This window comes from Hemicordylus capensis, chromosome 12, assembly GCF_027244095.1.
Source record: "Hemicordylus capensis ecotype Gifberg chromosome 12, rHemCap1.1.pri, whole genome shotgun sequence".
NCBI lineage: Eukaryota > Metazoa > Chordata > Lepidosauria > Squamata > Cordylidae > Hemicordylus > Hemicordylus capensis.
In genome coordinates, this window is record NC_069668.1 from 7,198,181 (window position 1) to 7,223,170 (window position 24,990).

General features: G+C 47.2%; 1 protein-coding gene and 1 long non-coding RNA gene across 9 annotated transcripts in view; one reads left to right on the forward strand and one right to left on the reverse strand.

Moving 5' to 3' along the window:
• Nucleotides 1–1,303: 1,303 nt before the first annotated feature.
• Nucleotides 1,304–24,990, reverse strand: part of COL26A1 (collagen type XXVI alpha 1 chain) — a 128,089-nt gene continuing 104,402 nt past the window's right edge. For 3 of the 8 annotated variants that reach the window (XM_053275206.1, XM_053275204.1, XM_053275211.1), the window contains 10 exons: nt 24,562–24,715; nt 22,606–22,695; nt 21,491–21,634; nt 17,682–17,774; nt 13,963–14,024; nt 12,268–12,330; nt 10,421–10,465; nt 7,475–7,519; nt 6,891–6,975; nt 5,130–5,417 (listed from right to left, as the gene is read on the reverse strand). In XM_053275206.1, the coding sequence (XP_053131181.1) occupies nt 5,260–5,417; nt 6,891–6,975; nt 7,475–7,519; nt 10,421–10,465; nt 12,268–12,330; nt 13,963–14,024; nt 17,682–17,774; nt 21,491–21,634; nt 22,606–22,695; nt 24,562–24,715 (939 nt within the window). In that variant the 3' untranslated portion in view covers nt 5,130–5,259. Of the gene's footprint in view, nt 4,634–5,129; nt 5,418–6,890; nt 6,976–7,474; nt 7,520–10,420; nt 10,466–12,267; nt 12,331–13,962; nt 14,025–17,681; nt 17,775–21,490; nt 21,635–22,605; nt 22,696–24,561; nt 24,716–24,990 lie in introns of those variants that run through there. The other 5 variants (XR_008311826.1, XM_053275205.1, XM_053275208.1 and 2 more) reach the window with 5 other exon arrangements.
• The window catches only part of LOC128336069 (uncharacterized), a 114,892-nt gene continuing 91,205 nt past the window's right edge, over nt 1,304–24,990 (forward strand). The window contains exon 1 of the long non-coding RNA XR_008311827.1: nt 1,304–1,489. This is a non-coding gene — a long non-coding RNA (uncharacterized LOC128336069). The remainder of the gene's footprint in view (nt 1,490–24,990) is intronic.

The window sequence follows — 24,990 nt, forward strand, 5'->3', positions numbered from 1 at the left end:
CAAAAGAGGGGTGTGGAGTGAGGGGTGTCTAGGGCAACAGAACCCCCAGGGAGGCTGCTTTGGAAGATGTGTGGAAGCTGGAAACATGGCCCTTAATCAATATGGCCTTCCTAAAAATCTAGTTGCTGATCAGGGCTCGCCTCTCTGTATCCTGATCTCTTGATGGATCAGAGGGAAGCTTTATTGGCTTTGGCATCTGAAACGTCAGCCCAAAACGGATGCAAAAGCATTCAAACAAGTAGGAAGGAGGGCAAGGAGCTTATAACACTCAGGAGAAGCTGGGGTGCTTGCAAATGTACAAACAGACGGATATAAATTAATATATATATTTAATATTTTAATATTTATATATATACTGTCTTACCTAACTAACTAACTGAGCTCAAATGTCTTGCTCAAGATGTGCTGTGTGGACTTGAATGCACAGCACCTTTGGTGCTGTGAAACCTTCAGTTTCACGGCAATTGTAAACCAAAGAGAGTTTGGCCATCCTTGAAGCAGAGTGCAGGAGTGTTAGATTGAGTCGAGCCCAAGGGATGATTTGTACTTGTGGTGATGAACATGGGGTGGGGAGTTCCACCGGCTGCTGCTTCGCTGCCAAGGCAGCACACAGAGGGGGAGGAGACTTGATTTGCAGGAGAGAAGAGGCAAGTAGTGTAGTGGTTAGAGTGTTGGACTAGGACCGAGAAGACCCGAGTTCAAATCCCCATCCAGCCATGAAGCTCACTGGTTGACTCTGGGCCAGTCATATATCTCTCAGCTTAACCCACCTCATAGGGTTGTTGTGAGGATAAACCTAACCATGTACTCCGCTCTGGGCTCCTTGGAGGAAGAATGGGATATAAAGGTAAAAATAAAATAACATGAAATAAATAAAAGTGGGAGGGGAGGCTTAACTCTTCCCTGGCTCTTCTACTTCTGCTCTGTAGTCCCTTCAGCTACGTTTCACCGCTTCACAGCTGGGGACTGGGAGAAAAGCAGGGGAAAGGAGGCAGCAAGGAAAGGAAAGTCGTTGTGGTCCTGAACCCTGGACATACACCCCATTAAGAGGTGGGTTGAGGGGGAAAGTTCAGGGGATGAGCCAAGGTGGGAAGAATCCTGTTCTCACGTCCCAAATCAGGGTCAGAGGAGAACCTAGGCAGAGTAGGAGACCCGTGTTCCCGTTCAGAGGCCATCAGTGAGAGGGATCGTGTGGGAACCAGGTGTAGCGTTGCCATATGCAAGCTTCCCAAATCCAGGTGACCTAATCAGTATATTATGCAAATTATGCAGCGACTAATTTGCATTTTATTGATTTATTTATTTGACAGATTTGTATACTTTCCCCTCCTTCTCTGTCCTCCCGTGTGATCGGATCCAGAGTAAAATCCGGGAATCCAGGCAGCGCATTTGAAATCTCTGTAAATCCAGCTGGAATTTAGCCGCTGCGTGGAGGAGCCAAAATCCAGGGGCTATCCTAAATTCTGAGGGACATGGCAATCCTAAGCAGGTAGGACGTCCTGTCTAACATTTATCAAGAATGGCCAAAAAGCTGTCCTTCCCCAGCTCCTGGCTCCCACACAGTTCCTTTCCTCTCCACCTTGGACTCTGCATGACCACTTATCGGCTCTCCCACCCTGGCTGGGTGCTTCTCCAAACCCCGATTCGGGTCGTGAGAACAGGCCTTACGATTCAGATATTACCAACATACCTGTGTGATCTGTGCAATGGGGGGAAAGTCTCTCAGGCCTACAAGCCCTTATTCCCCCCATACCCACCCACCACCATTGTGTCGTGCTGTCACCAGTGGATAACGGGAATATTTATCAGGGGTTACTTGTGTCCTGCCTCCCAAGGGAAGTCTAAATTCAGTGTGCCTCCCATTAAAGCAACCCAGTTGTCCCTCTTGGTGTAAACAAGTCCTTTAAAAGCAAGGCTTTATACGTTCTGCAATTCCATCCAAGGGTAGATAAAGCACAAAAGGTGGCGTTAGGCAGAGAAAAATGCAGCTTCCTGAGAATTCCAGCATTTTGTTAAGTTGCTAGTCCTTTTGGAGGAGCAGATTAGGCTTGGAAGTGTAACAGCAATGCTTAGTGGGGAGTCAGTCCGTCTTACACACTGGAAACAGCCAGCCTGCCAAAGGAACCCGCGATGGAGGTTCTTCCATATCTGTGTGGGGCACAGAAATTCAGGTGGGGCTGTTCGCAGTAGATATGCTGATCAGAGCACTCTGTGTGTGTTTGTGTAGAGGGGGGTGAATTGATAATTTTAACCGTGTCAGTTCCTGTCAGCTATGTGGGCCTGTAGACTGCAGGAGATTTATTTATTTATTGTTCAGTTTCTATACCATCTTTCATAAGACATCCCAAGGAAGCTTTTTCACACCTGGCTTTTCGATCACATCTCCTCTGCAATGGAGGGTGTGCGTTCACATATTGGCCAGATTTACCTCCAAGTCCCTGTGAGCTATCGGGGAGCACTTCACACAGAATTTGGGTTTTTCACTGCACGTTAGAGTGTAGCCCGATTTATAACCACGGTTAAAAAATTTTTTTGCCTCGATTTTCTTTGGCCGGTGGGGTGGGGGGGTGGGAGCAACTTCATGGTAAAGCCTCTCCGTAAAGCTGCGGCAAAGCCTGGGAATGCTGAAGGCCATTGATGTAGCTAAAACTAAACTTGGCGAGTCTGGAGAAATCTGGCAAGTCAAGAGGAATCAGGATGCTTGGTGGTAGAGCATCTGCATCCTTGCATGCAGAAGGTCCCAGGTTCAATTCCTGGCAGCATCTCCAGTTAGGGCTGGGAGAGACGCCTGCCTGAAACCTTGGAGAGCTGCTGCCAGTCAGTGCAGACAATACCATGGCAAATGGACCAATGGCCTGACTCAGTAGAAGGCAGCTACTTTTAAAGCAGGTCTTGTGGTAGCGAGCATGAATTGTCCCCTTTGCTATGCAGGGTCCACCCTGGTTTGCATTTTGATGGGTGGCTGCATGTGAGTGCTGTCTGCTGTCAGATACTCCCCATAGGAGAGGGGGGCATAGCTCAGTGGTAGAGCATCGGCTGGCATGGAGAAGGTTCCAAGTTGAATCCCTGGCAGCATCTCTGGGTAGGCCTGGGAAAGTCTGCCTGAAACCTTGGAAGGATGCTGCCAGTCACTGTAGACCATGGCTACTCAACTGCAGTCATCCAGCTGTTTCTGGACTACAGCTCCCAGCATCCCCAGCCACAGTGGCCAATAGGGATTGATGGGAATTGTAGGCCAACATCTGCTGGTTGAGCAGACAGTACTGAGCCATAGGCACATCGGAAGCTGCCACATACTGAGTCAGGCCCTTGGTCCATCTAGCTCAAGATTGTCTACACAGACTGGCAGTGGCTTTTCCAAGGTTGCAGGCAGGAATCTCTCTCAGCCCGATCTTGGGAGATGCTGCCAGGGAGGGAACTTGGAACCTAGATGCATTTTCCAGAGCAACCCTATTCTCTAGGGGGAATCTCTTCCAGTGCTCACAATCCTAGTCTCCCATTCAAGTGCAAACCAGGGTGGACCCTGCTTAGCTAAGGGGACAAGTCGTGCTTGTGACCACAAGACCAGCTCTCTTCCAGATGGAGCAATGGTTTGACTCGGTAGAAGGCAGCTTCCTATGTTCCTGTGCTCCTAATCTGGAAGGTAAGGGAGTGAAACCCAGACAGTGGTGCCATCTAGACTAAGAACAGAGTTGTTTCCCCCCTAGAAAGCGACGCCGTTGCTCAAAATCACAGCACAAAACCTGGAACGCAAGCTCTGAACATAGCGGAGCTAGCCTTCGCAACAGCCTTGCATTCACACAACATGTTTGCACACGTGTGGTGATAGTCTGGATGTCCACCACAATGTTGTGGGACATTTCTTGTGTTGCAGAACTTCAATGGGTTGTTGGCAAACTCTGGCAGAAACAGAGGTTTGCAGATCTCAAATCCTGAGCTGACAGAATGCAGATTTACCAGTGGGACCAGTAAAATACTGGCTGCTTTTTCCTAGCTGGACCACGTGTGTGTGACCAGGTGTGGTGGGGTATGGGGAAATTAAGTCAGAGCAATGGCTTTCCTCATGCATTGTGGGAAACCCAGAGGCTCCTCAGAAGCTTCTTGGAGCTCTCCGTCAATAATGATAGCCAACCTTCTTGAAAGTTCAAGTGTGCATTGCTACTGATCTTTCCCTGTAATGTTCAGCTACCGAAGAAGAGTGTTGAGTGTGTTCTGTGAATTCTGAGTTCACGTAGAGGGATGAGAGACTCCGTGTGACTTGAGAGTGTCTTCCAGAATATTCCGAAAGGTTCTAGAATGCACATGGGCTCCATGACAGACATGTGGAGATCCTCAGTAGAAACTGTGGGCAACTCTTAAGATTGTGGTTTTCAGAAACACTCAGTGCGGTTTTGGGTGGCTTTCACACACCAGACCTCTTGAATTGTGGCCATTATCATGACTGCCTGAGATAGACATCTACACATGGACAGAGATAGGACATGTACTAAGTGTAAGCATACATTAGAAAGATCATGGACAGTTCAAGGAATGTATCCGATGTGCATTCATTCCATCCTGACCTGCTGGGACCGCCGACAGAAGTCAAACGGTGCCTACGTCTCTGGAAGCTCTTCTGCCTTCCCTGGTGGACCTACCAATAAAAGTATTATAGTACTGAATGGATGTAATACTAGGTCTTCAGACGGTGGGAAATATGCAGTATGTTATATTATTATATGTAGGGTTTTCAAAGACATTTTAGTGGATTAATACACGTAAATCAATTAATTCATTGATCTGCATACAATCAGATATGGGGAAAACAATGATTTTGATGGCACTCTTCGAATTTATATCTGTTTCAAGGCATTCACAAATCTATTCTGGGGTTGCTAGTAGTCAGATGTGAATGTTAACATCCACCCATTGGGGGCCATTTGGTCCAATGGTCTTGCCATTCCTCTCACACATGGAAAGCAAGGAGAACTTCATAACAGAGAATTCTCTCAGCCCTTTGGTGAACCATCATTCCCAGAATGCTTTGCAGGAAGCCATCACAGTGGCACACAATTGGTACAAAATCAGTAACATTTGGCAACCTAGATTTCCAAATTCAGTGTACTTCCCCCCCCCCCCCCCCGCCAAGCAACACTTGGTGGCCACTAATACCCCCATAAATGCCTTCCCTGGATTTTCTAGAGGTCTCCACCCCCACCTGGATTTCTGACGAGTCTAACTCTACTAACATAGCTGGGGACTGGGAACCATCTGGATGTCCTAGTTCCTCTTCTTGCTTTTCTCTCTGGTTTCACTGTCATCCGGCAGAGACAAAGTGATTTGGTTTGAGTGATGCCTCTTGATTTTCACATTTGCTCGGAGCGGGGCGCCCAGGATCATGTCTTGTCCTGAGCCTGCTTCAATAGGAGACAAAGAATCTAAAAACAAAGGGAAAAGCCGGGGCAGGAGTGTTGTTGACGAGGAATTTTGGGAGTGGGAGGGGGGAGTGCAGCTCATGGGGACAGACAAAGGTCTCAACGCATTTTGTTGCTGAGGCAGAAAAGACTCGCAGCATCTCCACCCTTTGCGGTAAAAATGTGTCCGCTCCTCCCAACAAGTATTTGACCATCTATGCTGCTGAGAAATTCAGCAGCATAGGGGAGGGGACAGGCCACCATGAAGCCACCCCTACCTAGGGTTGCCATATTCAAGCTTCCCAAATCCGGGTGGCCTAATTTGCATAATATGCCAGTTATGTGGTGGCTAATTTGCATATTATGCAAATTATGTGGTGACTAATTTGCAGATTATGCAGTGACATTGGCATATTTATTTATTTATTAGACAGATTTGTATACTTCCCCCTCCTTCTCTGCACTCCCATGTGAATGGATCCAGAGTAAAATCCAGGCAATCCGGGCAGTGTATTTGAAATCTGTGTAAATCCGGGTGGAATTTAGCAGCCGGGTGGAGGAGCCAAAATCCGGGGGCTACCATAAATTCTGGGGGACAGGGCAACCCAACCCCTACCTCCAAACCCTGACTGGCTTTCCTCAGCTTTGCCCCCTGGGGTTTAAACCCCAGTTTCCTCCATGTTAGGCCCCAAGGTGGCTTCTAGGCTCAGCTTCTTAACCCCCTCATCTTATATTCCTCCTTCCTTGAGATCTAGATCTTTTCGTGGGCCCCTGTGCCTCTTTTCTCTCACCCCCCATTTATGGTATTGCTCTGAATCCCCCCTGAAGCCTCTTTTCACCCACACACACCTACACACCCCAGAATCTCCCCTTTCTTCTTCTTCCTACATTTTAAATTTGGTTCTAACTGGGTCTCATTTTTAGTTAATTTCTGTGAATGTTCAATTTCCCCCCCGTGTCGTTTAATCCAGTGGCTTTCAGCTGTGGTCTTCCAGATGTTGCTGAACTACAACTCCCATCATCCCTAGCTACAATTTATTGTTGCTGGGAATGCTGGAGATTGTAGTTCAGCAACATCTGGAAGCCCACAGGCCGAGAACCGCCAGTTTAAACTGTTTTACTAATTTTGTGACCTACCCTGAGCAGTCGCGCGCTGGAGGGACAGGGTATGAATATTTTACATCAATCAATAAATAAAATTTATTTTATTTCTCCAATTTATTTTATTTCTCAGAAGCGTCCCTAATTATTATTTCTTCCTAGGAATGAGGGATCTACTGATTCCATCCATGAATTGATACTGTTATTGATTCCATTTGTTGATATCTTGTGATGGTAGTTACAAAGGATAACTCTCGCTCTAACCCTGTCCATACCCACACATGTATAGAATGCTGCGAAAAACATTATCTTGAGACAAAGGTGTTGGCTGCTATACGGCTAGCTCTCCATTCTCCTACAGGGCAAAACTCAGCTGAAGTTTTGTTCAACACTCACCATGGATTCCAATCATGTGCTCTAAAATTAACACCCTCTCGGCCAATATCTTCAGGGCCTCTCGAAGTTGTTGGACACCTTCACCCTGCAAAAGAAAGAAGTGGGAGGGAAGCAAGACCTTTGTGTGTGGTTGTGAACTGCATCCAGTATTTCAGACAATTAAAGCCATCTCACTCAGGCCATATAATGGCATAATCCTGTATTTGGCGCCTAGCATTCAGGCTGCAGCTAGGGGCTAATGCAGGGAGAAGAAAACCTTGCAGACAAAAAGCTAGAGTGTCAAGGAGAACATTGGGATAGTACTGTCAACAGCGGTTAGCTGTGTGAGCTAAATGGAACCTCTGTGTACCAAGGCAGTCTACCCCAGTGCCAGATGCTGGGAGCCAACTAGAGAGGGTCGCCATTGCCTTCACATCCAGCTGCACGCTTCCAGAACCATCTGGCTGGCTACTTTCGGAAACCAAATGTTGGACGAGATGGAATACTGGCTTGATCCAGCAGGGATCTTTCTTCTGGGTTTAAGCAAGTATAAGAAAAGGTGGAGGGATATGGAAACCGTAAAGAAGAGTCAATGAGGTCCTTACATCTGCTCCTTTGTCTCCTTCTTCACCTTTCTTGCCGGGTTCACCCTGAAAACGAAGCAAGAACAACACGGTGAACAACTGCAATTTCAATCTTCAAAGTGGCACACAAGTCAGGCTTGTCAAAACATGGGAAAGGCTCCATTGGAACTTCATACTAGGCAAGAGTCTGCAACCTGCTAACTCCAAAGCAATCCCTTTGCATTTCATAGGACTCCTCTGTGGCAAATGAAGCACCGATTGCTGCTTTAGCACAGAGGTGTGTGCTTTTCTAGCCATCTCTTGGCGTTAATATAGAGTTGAACCCCAGTGCCAATCCACACGGCTCCAAATCGCTGCAAATAAATAAATAAATCCCTAACCTAATCACTGGAAACGGATTCTTGTTTTGTCATGCAAGTAATTCAAGAGCTGCAAATGTATATTTATTTATTTAATTTTATACAGCCCAAAATGTACATCTCTGGGCAGTTTGAATTACAACTTGAATTTTAAATGAATTTGAATGACAAACGAAACGTCTCCAGAATAAAACTTGAAATAGTAATTTAACCTGAAATTTGCAGAGAATTTCAGGGTCCCTTCAAGGAGAAAGTGACCATTTGCAGAAGAAATTCATGGTCCCTCTCTGAAGAAACTGAAGCTGGAAGAAAATTTCAAGGTTCCTCCCAAGCCGAAGTTTTGGAAGACTTGGCTTCTTCACATTTCTGGGCCAGGAAGCGGTCAGACACCTTGGTCGCATGGAAGCTAAAGCAGAAGCGACAGAAAGTCCTAGAAGAGGTTGGAATTTGGCTCTTTCACAATGTTTAGCCCTTGCCAGCTTTTAAATGTGGAAGGAAGGCAGGAACGAAAAAAGGAAACAGGGTTTCCCCCTAACATGAGAAAAAGGCAGAAATGAGGAGAGAGATGGTATTAAAGGCGACATTTTGGAAAATTCATGCTGTTGCATGCTTTCTCAAGATGGCATAGTTTAATAAAAATATAGATCCTTGAATAGCTTGGTGGTAGAGCATCTTCTTTGCATGCTGAAGGTCCTAGGTTCAATCTCTGGCAGCATCTCCCAGTAGGGCTGGGAAATACCCCATCTGAAACCCTGAGAGAGCTGCTGCCAGTCAGAGCAGACAACACTGAGCTGGGTGCACCAATGGTCTGACTCAGTAGAAAGCAGCTTCGTATGTTCTTTTGGGGAGGGGCCACGGTTCAGTGGTAGAACACCGGCTTTCCATACAGAAGGCTCCAGGTCCAAACCAAACCATCTTATTGAATCCAAATAAGATGGAGGTACTGACTTGGGGGGTTTGGGACCCGATCAGTGATTTTGATCTACCTGTTCTAGATGGGGTTACACTCCCCCTGAAAGATCAGGTACATAGCTTGGGAGTGCTCCTGGACCCAAAACTTTCCCTGGTTTCTCAGGTTGAGGTGGTGCCCAGGAGCGCTTTTCATCAGCTTCGGCTGATACGTCAGCTACGTCCATTTCTAGAGGTGAATGACCTTAAAACTGTGGTACATATGCTAGTAACCTCTAGGCTTGACTACTGTAATGCGCTCTATGTGGGGCTGCCTTTGTACGTAGTCCAGAAACTGGTACAGAATGCGGCAGCCAGATTGGTCTCTGGGACAACACGAAGGGACCATAGAACACTGGTTTTGAAAGAACTGCACTGGCTGCCGATATGTTTCTGGGTGAAATACAAGGTTATTACCTATAAAGTCCTTAATGGCTTGGGTCCGGGCTTTTAAGAGAGCGCCTCCTTTGTCATGAACCCTCCCGCCTTTTACGAACTTCTGGAGAGGTCCAGTTATGGTTGCCACCAGCTCATCTGGCGGTGACTCAGGACCGGGCTTTCTCTGTGGCTGCCCCAGGGCTTTGTAATATGCCCCCTGCTGAAATAAGAGCATCTCCTTCTCTGTTTTTTTTTTCAGAAAGACCCTCAAGACTCTCTTCTTCTTGCAAGCTTTTAATTAGAATTATTTTTAATAATTTGTTTTATATTGTTTGTATTGTGTTTTATGTATTCTAATCTGTGATTTTTAATATTAAAATTTGTACACCGCCTAGCAATCAGGCGGTATGAAAATATGAAAACAAAAAAACAAAAACCTTGGCAGCACCTCCAGGCTGGGCTGGGAAAGACTCCTGCCTAAAACCTTGGAGAGCCTCTGCCAGTCAGTGTAGACTGTACTAAGCTGGATGGACCAAGGGTCTGACTCAGTATAAAGCAGCTTCCTATTTCCAAACAGATAAAGTGATAAGAAACTGAAGCAGCTGAAAGTACACAATACAATGCGGGTGAATTGTATTCTAGGCTCTTATTGCATTCTAGGCGCTTATGAGCAAAGAGGCACCTTTTTGAAGTGGTGATTCTCTTATATATAGCAGGGGGAGAGCGACTGGCCCTATCCATCCCCAGCACAGCATCCCTCCAGTGGCTGTTGCTGGTGTCTACCTTGTGTTTCTTTTTTAGATTGTAAGCCCTTTGGGGAAATGGAGCCACCTTACTTACTTACTTACTTACTTACTTATTTATTTCTATGTAAACTGCTTTGGAAACATTTGTTGAAAAGTGGTATATAAGTAGTAGTAGTAGTAGTAGTAGTAGTAGTAGTAGTAAAATTCTTCTCTGGTTGCTCTCAAGGCCCATCAGACTTATCTCCACATATGTCAGTCCCCACCCACAACCCGCCAGATTCTATCCAACCCTATGCCTACATCCTGTTTCCTGCACCGAGAGCGGGGTTGGACGAAGGCCTCAAGGTCCCTTCCAACTTGAAAATTCTATTGTTCTATACCTCCAGATTCTATCCAGGCTTTATTCTTGCCCAGGTGAAGCTACAGGGGCTTTATTTTTGAAAGTGCAAGCAGAGATGCCTCTCTCTCTCTCTCTCTCACCCATGAATGCACATGCATGCACACACACACACACCCCCCCCACACACACCACTTACAGGAAGGCCCTTAACGCCTCTTTCTCCAGTCGTTCCTGCTTGTCCCTGTTAGAAGTAAAACGAGTCTCATTAGGATGAATTAACTGTGGATTCCCGAGAAACAAAACTTTCATAATTGTCAATGCTGGCACCTCTTCCACACAGCAGTGGGATATAATCCCTGCAGATAGAAAACTAAAATGTCAAGGAGAAAGCTAGATTAGCCTGTGACATGCCAGTTTTCTATGTGCAGGGAGATTTGTTTTGGTTTGTAGGAGTGGTCCATCTGGTGATTCTCCCTGCCTGAAGGGAAACAGCCCAAGCACAGATTAATAGCACCTCAGTGAGAATAAGACCTTGAGGGCCTTTGACCCCTTCCTAGACTATGGTTCAATGATGCCCTGACAAAACTGGAGGTATTTCTGGATTGCCCTTGGCTCGCCAAATTGCCATGTATTTGTGCTGCTAGGAAACCCCCAAATAAGGAGAATTTATTCTCCTGTTTTCCTCAAGATACCCAAATATGTGTACAAATCGGGAACTCACTATGTGCAGATTCATGCAACAGAGCACTGACACAATTTCTAAAAAGAAAAGCAACTTTGGGGAAGATGTGACTAGAGAAATGGTCTGGTCGGGAGAGTGCCTTTTAACCTTTCCCCACCAACACCATTTCTGAAAGGAAAAGCAACTTTGGGGAGGTTGTCTGGCTAGAGAAATGGTGCAGTCGGGTGAGTGCCGCTTAACCCTTCCCCACAAACACCATTTCTGAAAAGAAAAGCAACTTTGGGGAGACTTTGGCCAGAGGAATGGTGCAGTCAGGTGAGTGCTGCTTAACCCTTCCCTGGCCTTCTGCGTGTCTATTCCTATTCCGTCTCTAGACAAGCTCCCCCCACAAAGCTGCTTTGATTCTTAAAAACACACACACACACACACACACACACACACACACACACGTCAGAGAGGTATTACCCCTGTTTTCCCCTAATGTGTAGTTCACCCCTCAGCCACTAGAGGACTCTGGGCTAAATTCGACCCAGAAGGGTCGTCTTTGGCTTTCCCGTCTGCCTGCTTTATACCCCTGCTGGAAAGAAACATTTTAGATAGGATGAAGGGAGAAACAGAGACAGAATGAGGTTAGCAAGGAGGGGAGGAAGCGGAGGCTGTGGCATGGGTGCACGCGAGAGATGGGCTGGCGGACAGCTTTGAGGTGGCCAAGGGCTAACGTCCTGGCTTGTTTTCAAAAGGGTCTTCTGGCTTTATAAAAAATGATAAGGCTATTCAAGGACTGGAAATCTCTTCCATGGCTACTAGCCAAGAGAACTAAATGGAAACTCCATATTCAGAAGCAGTGTATCTCAGAGGCTGGGGGAAAGAAGATGGAGGAGCTTGTTCCTTCAGAATGCCTCCCCCTCCAAAGAAATAAGTCTTATGGGTCCCACTTCTGCGAGATCTCGTGGACCCAAATTTTGAGGTTCAACTGTGCCAGATACCTGTATAAAAGCGGAATATTAGCCGAATATTAAGGTAAAGTGTGCTGTTAAGTCGATTTCGACTCTTGGCGCCCACAGAGCCCTGTGTTTTTCCTTTGGTAGAATACAGGAGGGGTTGACCATTGCCTCCTCCTGCACAGTATGAGATGATGCCTTTCAGCATCTTCCTATGTCGCTGCTGCCCGATATAGGTGTTTTGGGGAAACATACCAGCAGGGATTTGAACTGGCAACCTTCTGCTTGTTAGTCAAGCATTTTTCCACTGCACCACTTAAGGTGACTTCTAATATGTATATATTAGATACATGTAAACTCAAGGAGTTGTAGCTCATCTTACAATTTGGAATGAGATGAGAGAAAACGTGGCTGACTCACTCTTTCTCCTCGGTCGCCTTTGGAGCCTTTTGATCCGGGCTGTCCTGAAGAACCAGGCATGCCCTGGGGTGGGGGAATAAACAAGAGGAAGACGTAAGCTAACATACCATATTTACCCAAATGCAAGATGACTCTGAATTTAAGACAAGCCCCTTAAAAAACAGAGGTTAAATGCAGGTGAGACCTGCATTTACTAGAAAGGAACAGAACTTGGAATGTAAGACGATCCCCTGATTTCTAATCTTAAATAACTTGGGAAAAACCTAGTCTTGGATTCAGGTAAATACAGTATTGAGAAAAGCAACTAGAGTCATAAGAACATAAGAACAGCCCTGCTGGATCAGGCCCAAGGCCCATCTAGTCCAGCATCCTGCTTCACACAGTGGCCCACTAGATGCCTCTGAAGAGCCCACAGACAAGAGACAAAGGCAGGCCCTCTCTCCTGCTGTTACTCCCCTGCAACTGGTATTGAGATACATTGTGCCTCTGAAGCTGGAGGTGGCCTACAGCCACTGGAGTAGTAACCATTGATAGATCTGTCCTCCATGAATTTGTCTAAGCCCCTTTTAAAGCCATCCAAGCTAGTGTCCATCATCACATCCTGTGGCAGAGAATTCCATAGATTAATTCTGTGCTGTGTGAAAAAGGACTTCCTTTTGTCAGCCTTAAATTTCATGGCAATCAGTTTCATGGTTCTAGTGTTATGAGAGAGGGAGAAAAAAATTCTCTCTGTCCACTGTCTCTACTCCATGCATAACTCTATACACCTCTTTCATGACCCCCCTTAGTCGCCTTGTTTCCAAACTAAGCCTTGTCTCGTAAGGAAGCTGGCTGCAGGCCCCTGATCAACTTGGTTGCCCTCTTCTGCACCTTCTCCTGTTCTACAATGTCCTTTCTGAGGTGTGGTGACCAGTACTACATGGAGTACTCCAAATGTGGCCGCACCATAGCTACGTATAAGGGCATGATAATATTAGCATTTTTCTTTTCAACGCCCTATGATGTGAAAGAGGCATGGGATTTGCTGTTTTCACAGCTGCTGTGTACTGAGTCAACACTTCCAAACAAGCTGTTCACCACAACCCCAAAACCTCTCTCCTGGTCAGTCACTGACAGCTCATGCCCCATCACTGTATATGTGAAGTTGGGGGTTTTTTGTGTTCCAAAATGCATCACTTTACACTTGCTTACACTGAACAGCTTTTGGGGTTAAAAAAAAAGACAGCACTTGCTTTCCTAGCCCGGTTTAGGCTGATCGTAAGAAAAGCCCCTCAATACCTTAAAAGATAGAGGTCAAATACAGGTTATACCTGCATTCATTCATTCATTCACATTTTGTATCCCGCTCTTCCTCCAAGGAGCCCAGAGTGGTGTATTACATACCTAGGTTTCTCCTCACAATAACCCTGTGACGTAGGTTAGGATGAGAGAGAGAAGTGACTAGCCCAGAGTCACCCAGCAAGTCTCATGGCTGAATGGGGGATTTGAACTCAGGTCTCCCCAGTCCTAGACCAGCACTTGAACCACTACACCACAACTCTAATTCAAGACGACTCCCCTATATTTAACAGGAAAGAACTGGAGGGTAGTGGACATAATTAAATTAATTAATTAATTAATGTATTTGTATACCGCCCAAAACGCAAGTCTCCGAATCCACGTCTTGGATTTGGGTAAATACAGTAGTTTTCATACCTGTACCCCTGGAGCTCCTATGGGTCCTGGTGCCCCCTTGGGGCCTGATGATCCTGGTGGGCCTGATGGGGAGAAAATGTATAATTAAACATCTGAGATAAATATTAAAACACACAAAAAAGGGGAGAAACCGGCGCATTGACTTGAAACAGGCTGACAACTCCTTGGTGGTATGATTCAATTATTTATACTTAGCAAACAGAGTCAGGCTTTTTGAGTGTTATGGTTAGCATAAACAAATCTGCTCAAGCTCCCAACTCAAATGGAGCTGCACTGCCAACTAGCCACTGTACTGGTCTGATCTAGAAATCCTTGTTTATGCCAGGTAGCCAGTATCGCCGTCTGAAAAGACAGGACGTTTACTCAAGCCTTAGATAGCTTGAAAAAGGAACTGGGCAAATTCATGGAGGGTAGGTCTGTCACTGGCTATTAATTGTGATGGAGATGTGAAACCTCCATGTAGAGAGACAGTCTATCTGTGAATTCTGTGACCAAGTGGTGGTCACCATCAACTCTGGCCATATGAAGCTGCCATATACTGAATTGACTATTGGTCCATCTAGTCCAGGAGTTCCCAACAAGTGTTCCCTCAAACAGGAATTTCCAGATGTTGTTGACTACAAGTCCCAGAATCCCCAGCCAAAGGTCATTGCAGCTGGGGATGCTGGGAATTATAGTGAACAACATCTGGGAATCCCTGTTAGAGGGAACACTGTTCCCAACCTTGTCGCCCCAGATGTTGTTGAACTACAACTCCAATCATCCCCAGCCACACTGGCCAAAGTCACTGCATGATGGGAGTTCTAGTCTGGGGACTCAAGGTTGGGAACCCCTCAGCTGGCCTAGGTACTGTCTGCTCTGTCTGGCAGCAGTCACAGCTGCAGAGGTCCTCAGTCACAACCCCGCTTTCCCAGCTCAGACCCATAGGCTCTTTTTTACCCAGAGTTGCCAGAGATTAAACTTGGGGCTTTGCATAAGAACATAAGTTAGGTCAAGCTCAAGGCCTATCTGAACATAAGAACAGCCCTGCTGGATCAGGCCCAAGAAGGCCCACCTAGTCCAGCATCCTGTTTTGCACAGTGGCCCACCAGATACCTCTGGGAAGCCCACAGGCAAGAGGTGGGAATATGCCCTCCCTCCTGCTGTTGCTCCCCTGCAACTGGGATTCAGAGGCATCTGGCCTCTGAACCTGGAGATACTCTACAGCCATCAAGACTTGTGGCCCTTGACAGACCTCCATGAATTTGTCTAAGCCCCTCTTAAAGCCATCCAGGCTATTGGTTGTCACCACCTCCCGTGGCAGAGAATTCCACAGGCTAATTATGTGCTGTGTGAAAAAAGTGCTGCTTCCTTTTGTTGGTCCTAACTTTCCTGGCCTTCAGTTTCATGGGATGACCCCTGGTCCTCATGTTGTGAGAGAGGGAGAGAGCTTTCTGGCACATCTGAGGCACTGAACCATGGCACCAGCTTTGTCCATGGCCCTCCAGATTTCATCCAGCCTTCACCTTGATTTCCTGGGTGCTGCCTTGGGTCCCCCGGTTCTGAATCCGCCGCGGAGTCTTCTTGGAATCAAAACCTGGCCGCCGTAGACGAGAGACTCTCACTGCCTCTCCTCTCACAAGAGTGTGTTCCTTTTTAAGGCCGCTTCCTGGCATGTAGCAGCTCCGCACTTGGCAGAATGGGAACATTTATCCGAAGAGATCCACTTGTTATGCTTCATTGTTAAGGAGTTGTCTTCTAATGGCTTTATCCCGCTCTAAGAAATATGATTTCTTCCAGACACCAATGATTAATTACACTTGCCATTGTTGGGGGGGCAGGCGGTGGCAGACGTGGGCTCCTTCTGAACTCAGCTTTAATTGTTTTGGATGAAACCCCCGCGAGCATCGGACGCCCACCAGGGCAATTGAATCAGCCTCAATAATTAATGCAGCCCTCGCATATCAAAGAAAGGGATAAAATGAACTGAAGTCTAAATGGAAGAATGTGGTTAGAAGAGCAAGGAGCCTCTTGCATGCCTGACGGGAGGCCAGTTCTGAGTGCCTCTCATGCAGACAAACCACTTAAGACATTTTTTTTTTATTTTTTTAATCAACATTAAAAATTGGAAGTAATTTGGGGAGGGGGTTTCTCAGTGGTAGAGCAGCAGCTTTGCATGCAGAAGGCCCTAGGTTTAATCCTTGGCAACATCTCCAAGTAGGGCTGGGGAAAACCCTTGTCTGAAAACCTAGAGAGATGCTGCCAGTCAGAGTAAGGCAGCATTGAGCGAGATGGACCAATGGCCTGACCTACAGAAGGCAGCTTCATGTGTTCATTACAAGCATACATAGCTCAGTAGAAGAACATCTGTTTTGCATGCCGAAGGTCCTAGCTACAAACCCTCAGCATTTCTAGACAGGAAAGGCCCCTGTCTGAGACCATGGAGAGCTGCTGCCAGTCAGTGTAGATAGTACTGAGCTAGATGGACCAAAGGTCCATCTAGTATAAGGCAGCTTCATATGTTCATATATGTCCAACTACAAATCAATTGGAAGGAATCCTTAACTAACTGCATTCAGTTTCTGATCAGAATGAGAGGCTGAACATAGGAAGCTGCCATATACTGAGTCAGACCATTGGTCTATCTAGCTCAATATTGTCTTCACAGACTGGCAGCAGCTTCTCCAAGTTTGCAGGCAGGAATCTCTCTCAGCCCTATCTTGGAGATGCTGCCAGGGAGGGAACTTGGAACCTTCTGCTCTTCCCAGAGCGGCTCCATCCCCTTAAGGGGAATCTCTTACAGTGCTCACACTTCTAGTCTCCCATTCATATGCAACCAGGGCAGACCCTGCTTAGCTAAGGGGACAAGTCATGCTTGCGACCACCAGACCAGCTCGTCTAAAGGTTGAGATAGACCATCATCTCCAGTCGCCTTCCCATCAGGACCAACCTGGAACCAGAACTGGAGAAGACTTGCTCAAGGGGGGGGGGTGTCCCACTGCTAACCCCTGCATATTAGGGGACCAAGGAGGCTCCTACATACACATCAAGACCACCCTGGAAAATGCCTAACTCAGGATAGCTCAGAGTTGCGGAACATGACAATCTTTCATCTTATAAGTCCCTCAAGGACCTGCCAACCTAGGTAGAGGTCTCTCAGCACTGCCAGAGTCAGTGTTCAGAAAATTGGGCAAGGCCCTTTTAAATAACAATGCCATTCCCTAAGAAAGGGATGGGGCCAATCCTCTCTTCCTGGGAAGCAGCTATAAAAACCAGCAGTCAACTCTAGGCATCTGGAGATGGAACAATATCCATCTCATGTCTGCTAGAGCCAACTCTCTTGGTCTGCTTGGAGCCATCTGAGGTCTGCTGGAGCAACATCCATCTCATGTCTGTTGGAGCCAACTCTCTTGGTCTTCTGCTTGGAGCTATCCGAGGTCTGCTGGAGCAACATCCATCTCATGTCTGCTGGAGCCAACTCTCTTGGTCTGCTTGGAGCCATCTGAGGTCTGCTGGAGCAACATCCATCTCATGTCTGCTACAGCCAACTCTCTTGGTCTTCTGCTTGGAGCTATCCGAGGTCTGCTGGGGCAACATCCATCTCATGTCTGCTAGACCCAACTTTCTTGGTCTTCTGCTTGGAGCTATCCAAGGTCCTGACCCCGTTTCCCCTCAGATCTCTCCAAAGTCCATGCTCTCCTGGAGCCCTGCCTCAGCTTAGTCTGAAACAGGATCATTACCTGGTGGGCCATTGGGTCCAGGGGCACCACGAGGCCCTGGCAAACCGGCCAGGATGGTGTCGATGACTGTGGATGCCAACTGAGCTTCACCATCTGCGTTTGAGAGAATGAGAAAGGATTAATGTTGGTTTAAGAGTTTGGAAGTTGTATAATTCTTTATATACTGCTTTCCCACAAGTAGCTGAACGCTCTACAACTGTTTTGCACAACATGGTGAGTTTGTTGGCTACTTCAGCACAATAGGAAAGCAAGCTGTAGGGCCATTCATTTTAGGGCTTTTTGTTTCACTCTTACTTTGGCTTGCTACCACAAGGCCAGCTCTCCTCCCTAGAGGGAGGAGAGGTGACCACAAACCCCATCTGTGACCCTCCACCTAACTGTGCCCATTTTCCGAACCCCAAATGGCTGCAGACCTTTTTATTTTGGCCTTGGCCTCTCCCGGCCAGTGTTGGCAACAGGAAGCTGGGTCTGTGAGGATGCTATTGGCCCTGGTTGCTGCAGTTGGAGCTGGGACCTCAGTTCAGCTCCATTCTGGTAGCTTTGGGGATGCAGTTGGTTAGCTAAGGTTTGCTGCCCTCTGCTGTCGGCAGCCTAGAATTTCATGCCAAGGAGTTCTGGATCACTCCACAGAGCACGAGAGCAATTGACAATCTTGGATTTTATTGGCCGCTGGAGAAGCTTCTCCCACTTCAGGGAGATGGGCTGATGTGAAGGACTACAGAAAGAATGACCAAGATCTGGAGTTGTAAAGATGAAGGGACTCAACCTAACAGGAGCCTTGCTGGATCAGAACAGAAGCCTTGGGGCTGCTAGCATCCCATTTTAACATAAACCCGATGTGGTTTGGGCTGTTCTACTACTGAAACAGTTATACATCGATTTTTCCAGGGTGGGGGTGGAGAGCTGGACTTGCGGTAGCGAGCATGAATTGTCCCCTTTGCTAAGCAAGGCCCACCTGGGTGTGCATTTGGATGGGAGATGACCTGTGAGCGCTGTAAGGTATTCCTCTTAGGGGAGGGGGCTATAGCTCAATGGAAGAGCATCTCATTTGCATGCCAAAGGTCCCAGGTTCAATCCCTGGCAGCATCTCCAGGTAGGGCTGCGAGAGACTCCTGTCTGAAATCTTAGAAAAGCTGCTGCCAGTCTGTGTAAACCATCCTGAGCTAGGTGGACCAATGGCCTGACTCAGTATGTGGCAGCTTCCCATCTTCCTATGTAAAAATCCACAATGGCCTTGACCCCTCATTTATTATCTCTGGCAGCCGAGGGTGGGAAGAAAGGGCCCACTTTCCCTCCCACACAGCCTCTGTCACACGGATGACATTTAGCAAGTTATTAATGAATTTCCCATGACTGTAATAGTTATGCCCCATTAGGAAACCATGATGGGCTGAAGGCACCCACAACAATCCGTCACACCAAACGGTCAGGGGAAGGCTGTCCTCTCATGCCTGCATTTTCTGCCTCCCCCCCCCCACAAACCCTTGCCTTGGACCATAATTAATTCACTCTCCTCTAAATAATGTAAGCATACAGAGAAAGGCTGTTGAAACCATCAGCAAACATCCAGCTTCTCCACCCCCCTCCCCGTCCCCCACACAGAGATGGGAATCGAGAGATGATTAATTAGCAAGAACCATCTTTCACTCAATGAGTGCTCCTGTTGCTATTATTGCATTTCAGTTCCTGGAGCGGAGCAGAAGCAATCAGGAGACAGCGCAGACTTGGAGAGGTATGGGTGCTGGCAAAAGGCTCCCTCCCAGTTTCTCTCAGGATTTGGGGGTTCCAAAATGTGCCAATCTTCTTTTAGCTGTCTGCTAAAAATCCCTCCCTGCCTTTTCCTTATGCCTTTTGCAACGTAAACTGCTCTAAGAACTTTTTTTTGTTGAGAAGCAGGATAGAAATGTTGTTAATAATGATGGTGTATAGTGTATTATGACACCTTAAGTGGTGCAGCGGGGAAATGCTTGACTAACAAGCAGAAGGTTGCCGGTTCGAATCCCTGCTCGTACTATATCAGGCAGAAGTGTTATAAGAAGGGCACACTTTACCACTTTATGGTGTATTATGCTATTTAGCCACCTAATGGCCCAGCAGGGAAATTACTTGACTAGCAAGCCAGAGGTTGCCGGTTCAAATCCCCGCTGGTATGTTTCCCAGACTAGGGGAAACACCTATCTCGGGCAGCAGCAATATTGCAAGGTGCTGAAAGGCATCATCTCATACTGCACGGGGGGTGGCAATGGTCAACCCCTCCTGTATTCTACCCAAGAAAACCACAGGGCTCTGTGGGCACCAGGAGTCAACACTGACTCAACAGCACACGCTTACCTTTATTGTGCTCTTTGATGGTGGGCTGCATAGGAAGCCACCATATAGTGAGTCAGATCCTTAATCCATCTAGCTCAGCGTTGTCTATGCTGACTGGCAGCAGCTCTCAAAGGTACAGGCTGGACTCCCAGCCCTACCTGGAAGTTTTCCACACCTGGCTTTTAGTTCACATCTCCTCTGGAATGGAAGTGTGCATTCATATATGGGCCAAATTTACCCCAAAGTCCCTATAAGCTGTCGGGGAGCATCTCACACACAATTCAGGTTTTTCATTGAGAGTCCAAGTATAGCCTGATTTATATCTGGGGTTAAAAAAACCCCCCAGATTTTTAGTAAAGGAATTTTTAGTAAAGGATCAACAGTAAAGGATCCAGCAGTCAAGAAATATGCCACAGACTAGCACTTGGTAAGGTTGCAATGAAGGCCTTGGAAAGGATATTTAGATGCCGTGTCTACACCTACAAAGATTAGAATCGTTCGGACAATGGTTTTCCCCTTGACACTCTATGGATGTGAAAGCTGGACTTTGAAGAAGCAAGACAGAAAAAGCATTGATGCTTTTGAACTTAGGTGCTGGAGAAGACTCTTGAGGAGACCATGGACAGCCAGGAAAACAAACAAATGGATCATAGAATAAATCAATGCAGAATTTTCACTCAAGGCACAAATGACCAGGCTCAAACTATCATACTTATTTTGCAAAGACTCAGCTCCCTTGAGAAGTCCATAATGCTGGGGAAAGTTGAAGGAAAGAGAAGAAGAGGAGGACCAGCAGCAAGGTGGTTGGACTCGATCACGACAGCAATGAATGCACCACTGAGAGATCTTAAAGGCTGAGTGGAAGATAGATCATCCTGGAGAGAATCTATCTATGTGGTCACTAAGAGTCAACACCGACTTGACGGCACCTAATCAATCAATCAATCAATTTTTAAAAATCCACTCTGGGTTTTTGCGTCAATTTTTGGGGGTGCAACTTTGTACCCGCAGTAAAGGAGATGCAGAAAACCCATGGTAAAGCTTGCTGAAGGGGAAAGATCCTGGAAATGCTTCCAGGGACTGAACCTAAGAGCTATGGCTGGATTCCCTATAAGCAAGCTGCCTTATACGGAGTCAAATCAGGGGTGCATCATCTGCCGAAATTGGCAGTAAGTGTAGAAATTCCCCCTGTAAAATAGAGATGGTGATTTCTTGGGGACGAAGACCAGAAAATAAGGACTCTTGCATGCCAATTCAGACAGTTGGAGCAGATGCATCGGGACCTTCTAAGCCAGCTTTGCCGAGAGACAGGGCCTCTGGCACAGGAAAAGGAAAGGATGTGAAGGTTAAATGCATCTATTCTCCCATTTATGGAAAAGCAATAGCAGGGGTGATTTTGACTAGAAACACAGTTGGTGGGGGTGTTTCAAGCAAGCGCCCGTTCTCCACTCAAGAAGGCATCTTCTTGTGACTGCTGTTCAAGGTGTTGCAAGACCTACTTTCTTTTTCTGCCGTCGGCTGCAGCGAGTATAGAACTCCTTGCTGGAACGTTAATGGGAGGCCTGGGGCAGCTGGGGGCCCTGGGGGGCCAGGAATCCCAGTTTCTCCGGGATATCCTCTGGGTCCTGGAGGTCCAAGCAGTCCTGGAATTCAGAACAAAATTAAAGCGAGGTTTACAACCCATGCTCTTGGAAACACAAGCGTACAGGCAGAGCTCAGCTGTGGTTTCTGATGCCAAGGCAATGCCTGAAAAGACAGAAGGCATGAATAAAGAAAGGAAAAGCCTTTCACGTGCCATTAAAGCTGGCTCTACCCTGCTATGTGATCCCCATGACAAGTTGTTTCCTGTCCTGACCCGGATATGGGACCCTCCCAATGGAAAGAGGAGGCAGGTAGCTCGGAGGATGAGACCGGGTTGAACACCCCAAACAAAGAATCCCAGGGGAACCAATTCTGAGTCGGCACTTTCACCTTAGTTTGAGGACACAGCTTGGGCTTCATCCTCTAATTCAGGGGACCCTGACCGGTGGTTCTCCAGAGGTTGCTGGACTACCACTCCCATCTGCCCCAGCCATAATAAATAAAGCTGGGGATGATGGGAGTTGTAGTTCATCGGCTTCTGTAGGGCCACAGGTTGAGGTGTCTGAATGGGCAGCAGTTCTAAAATTAGTTTCGAAATGGGAGCGTGTCTCTTGGGTCACCCAGATTGCTGTGCCACCTCTGTCCAGGGCCACCATCTCCTTCTGCTGCTGTTGGCATAAGCCCATAAGCTACGCCCATCAGAGGCATCCTATGAGATAGGGTTTTGCTTTGTCTGGGGCCTCGTCCCTACCCCCGAGGAGTGTGCATTCATTTCCGGATCAAATGGAACCCTATTATTATTATTAATATTTACATTTATTTACATTTACATTGTTATGTTTATGCTCACAACAACCCTGTGAGGTAGGTTAGGCTGAGAGATGCATGACTGGCCCCGAGTCACCCAGCGAGTCTCATGGCTGAATGGGGATTTGAACTCGGGTCTCCCCGGTCCTAGTCCAGCACTCTAACCACTACACCATGCTGGCTGTCCTATGCCTCACAATGTCAGGCACTTCCTCCCAAGACTCACCTGGTTGTCCAGATGGCCCCTTCTCACCGGTGTCTCCCTTCTCCCCTCTTGGCCCTTGAAGTCCTGGTTTCCCCGACGGTCCTGGCAACCCTTTAAAGACCCAAACACAAATGTTCTAACATGTCACAAAAGTAGGCAAAAGAGAGATTTTTCTCCCTCTCTCATAGCATTAGCATCCCTTGAAATGAAATGCCGGGAGATCCAAGACAGACAAAAGGAAGTAATCCTCGACACAACATATACTTAAACCAGGGCTGCTCAGCTTCAACCCTCCTGCAGATGTTGGCCTACAACCCCCATAATCCCTGGCTCTTGGCTACTGTGGCTGGTGATCATGGGAGCTGTAGTCCAGAAACAGCTGGGGGCCCCAAGCAGGCCTGAGTTAAACTATGGAATTGGCTGCCGCCAGGTGTGGACATGGCCACATAGCTAAACTATTTTAAAAGGGGGATGAGACAAATCCTTGGAGGATACGGCTGTGAACTGCTACTAGCCTCTTGGCCCTATATACTTTCATCAGGATCAGAAGGGGCATGTCCCAGAACACCAGGTGCTGGGGAACAAGGACAGCAGAGCTGGTCTTGTGGCAGCAAGCACGATTTGTCCCCTTAGCTAAGCAGGGTCTGCCCTGGTTGCATATGACTGGGAGACTTGATGCCTGAGCACTGGAAAAGATTCCCGTTAGGCGATGGAGCCACTCTGGGAAGAGCATCCAGGTTCCCAGTTCCCTCCCTGGCAGCATCTCCAAGAGAGGGCTGAGAGAGAGATTCCTGCCTGCAACCTTGGAGAAGCTGCTGCCAGTCTGTGTAGACAATCCTGAGCTAGATAGACCAATGGTCTGACTCAGTATATGGCAGCTTCCTATGTTCCTAACATCACCCTTCCCCTTTCCCCCCTGCTTGCAGGCATCACAAGACAGGATGTTGGACTGGATGGGCCTTGGCTTGATCCAGCGGGGCTTTTAAAAATGTTCTTATATTCTTAAGTATAAGCAGCTACACCTGTGACAGAGAAAAGGTACCTGTGAATCTTTATAGCAAAAGAGTATGCCCATATGATCTAAGCACAGTGGAGTCCATTGAACATACATTTTTTCACACTGTTCCACTAGGAAATACAGAATTATCTTATAATTCCTCTTGTTGTCTTTTCCTGGCCGTACTGAAGTATTTTATGCTACTTCTTTACTTTTGAACCAGAGTACAGAAATCACTTCCAAGGTGGCCAAATTCTGTGTAGCTGTTTGAAAGATCTGGCACCCATCTTTGGGGGTCTGTTTTTTAACTCCTAAGTTACTGGGACTAACCATTCATTTGGCTTAGCCCTTCAAAGTACTAATTTACTACTAATTCGATCTCTATACCGCCCTTCCAAAAAGGGCTCAGGGTGGTTTACACAGAGAAATAACAAATAAATAAGATGGATCCCTGTCCCCAAAGGGCTTACAATCTAAAAAGAAACATAAGATAGACACCAGCGACAGTCACTGTTGCGGGTGGAGAGGGCCAGTTGCTCTCCCCCTGCTAAATAAAGAGAATCACCACTTTTAAAAGGTGCCAAGTTCTTTGCCAAGTTAGCAGAGACCTAAGTACTACTAGTTGGAACAGATTGTGGGTTAGTAGTATACTGTTGACAGATGAGCAATGTGTTACTATGCAGTGTATGTAACCCTTATTATTGTATCTGGTCTCCATCCATCTATCCATCCATCTATAGAACAAGACCATAAGAAGAGCCCTCCGGGATCAGACCCAAGGCCTATAGACCAGCATCATGTTGCCCACAGTGGGCCACCCGATGCCCTTAGAGAAAGCAGGAGATGAGGCATATCCTCTCTCCCACCGGATGCTGGATTCAGTGGGGCCTTGGCTTGATCTTGCAGGGTCCTTACAAATGCACAAACAACATTTTGGGCATCGTGGTGGCCAAGGGAAGAACACCACGTGAGAGGCTCACCAACAGGTCTGATTGGCTTCCGTAGCACTGTCCCAGGGTTGGCGAGAGGAATGGCGTCCGGCAAGAGGTCGTCATACCATGTGGCCGTCGTCATGGCCATGGGCAAGTCATTCTCTGAAGGTGGGGTCCTCTCTGCAGCCTCAAGTAGAAGGATCTAATGCAAGACATAACCATCAAGCCACACGGAGCAGCTGTGTAGAATCTGCAGTTCTGCGGCCTACAATTTTGCAATCTGTACAGTTCTGCTGCAGAATTGGGCACTGACCTTGGCTCATCCTGACTTTGCCTTCGCCTTTTATTCTCAGAATGGATCCCTCAGGCCACAGGCTAGCAAGCTTGGACCCTCAGATGATGAGGAACGACAGTCTCCTTCTTCCCCAGCCAAAGGCCATTGTGTGGAAATTCAGTCATTCAATGACTATCTCGGGG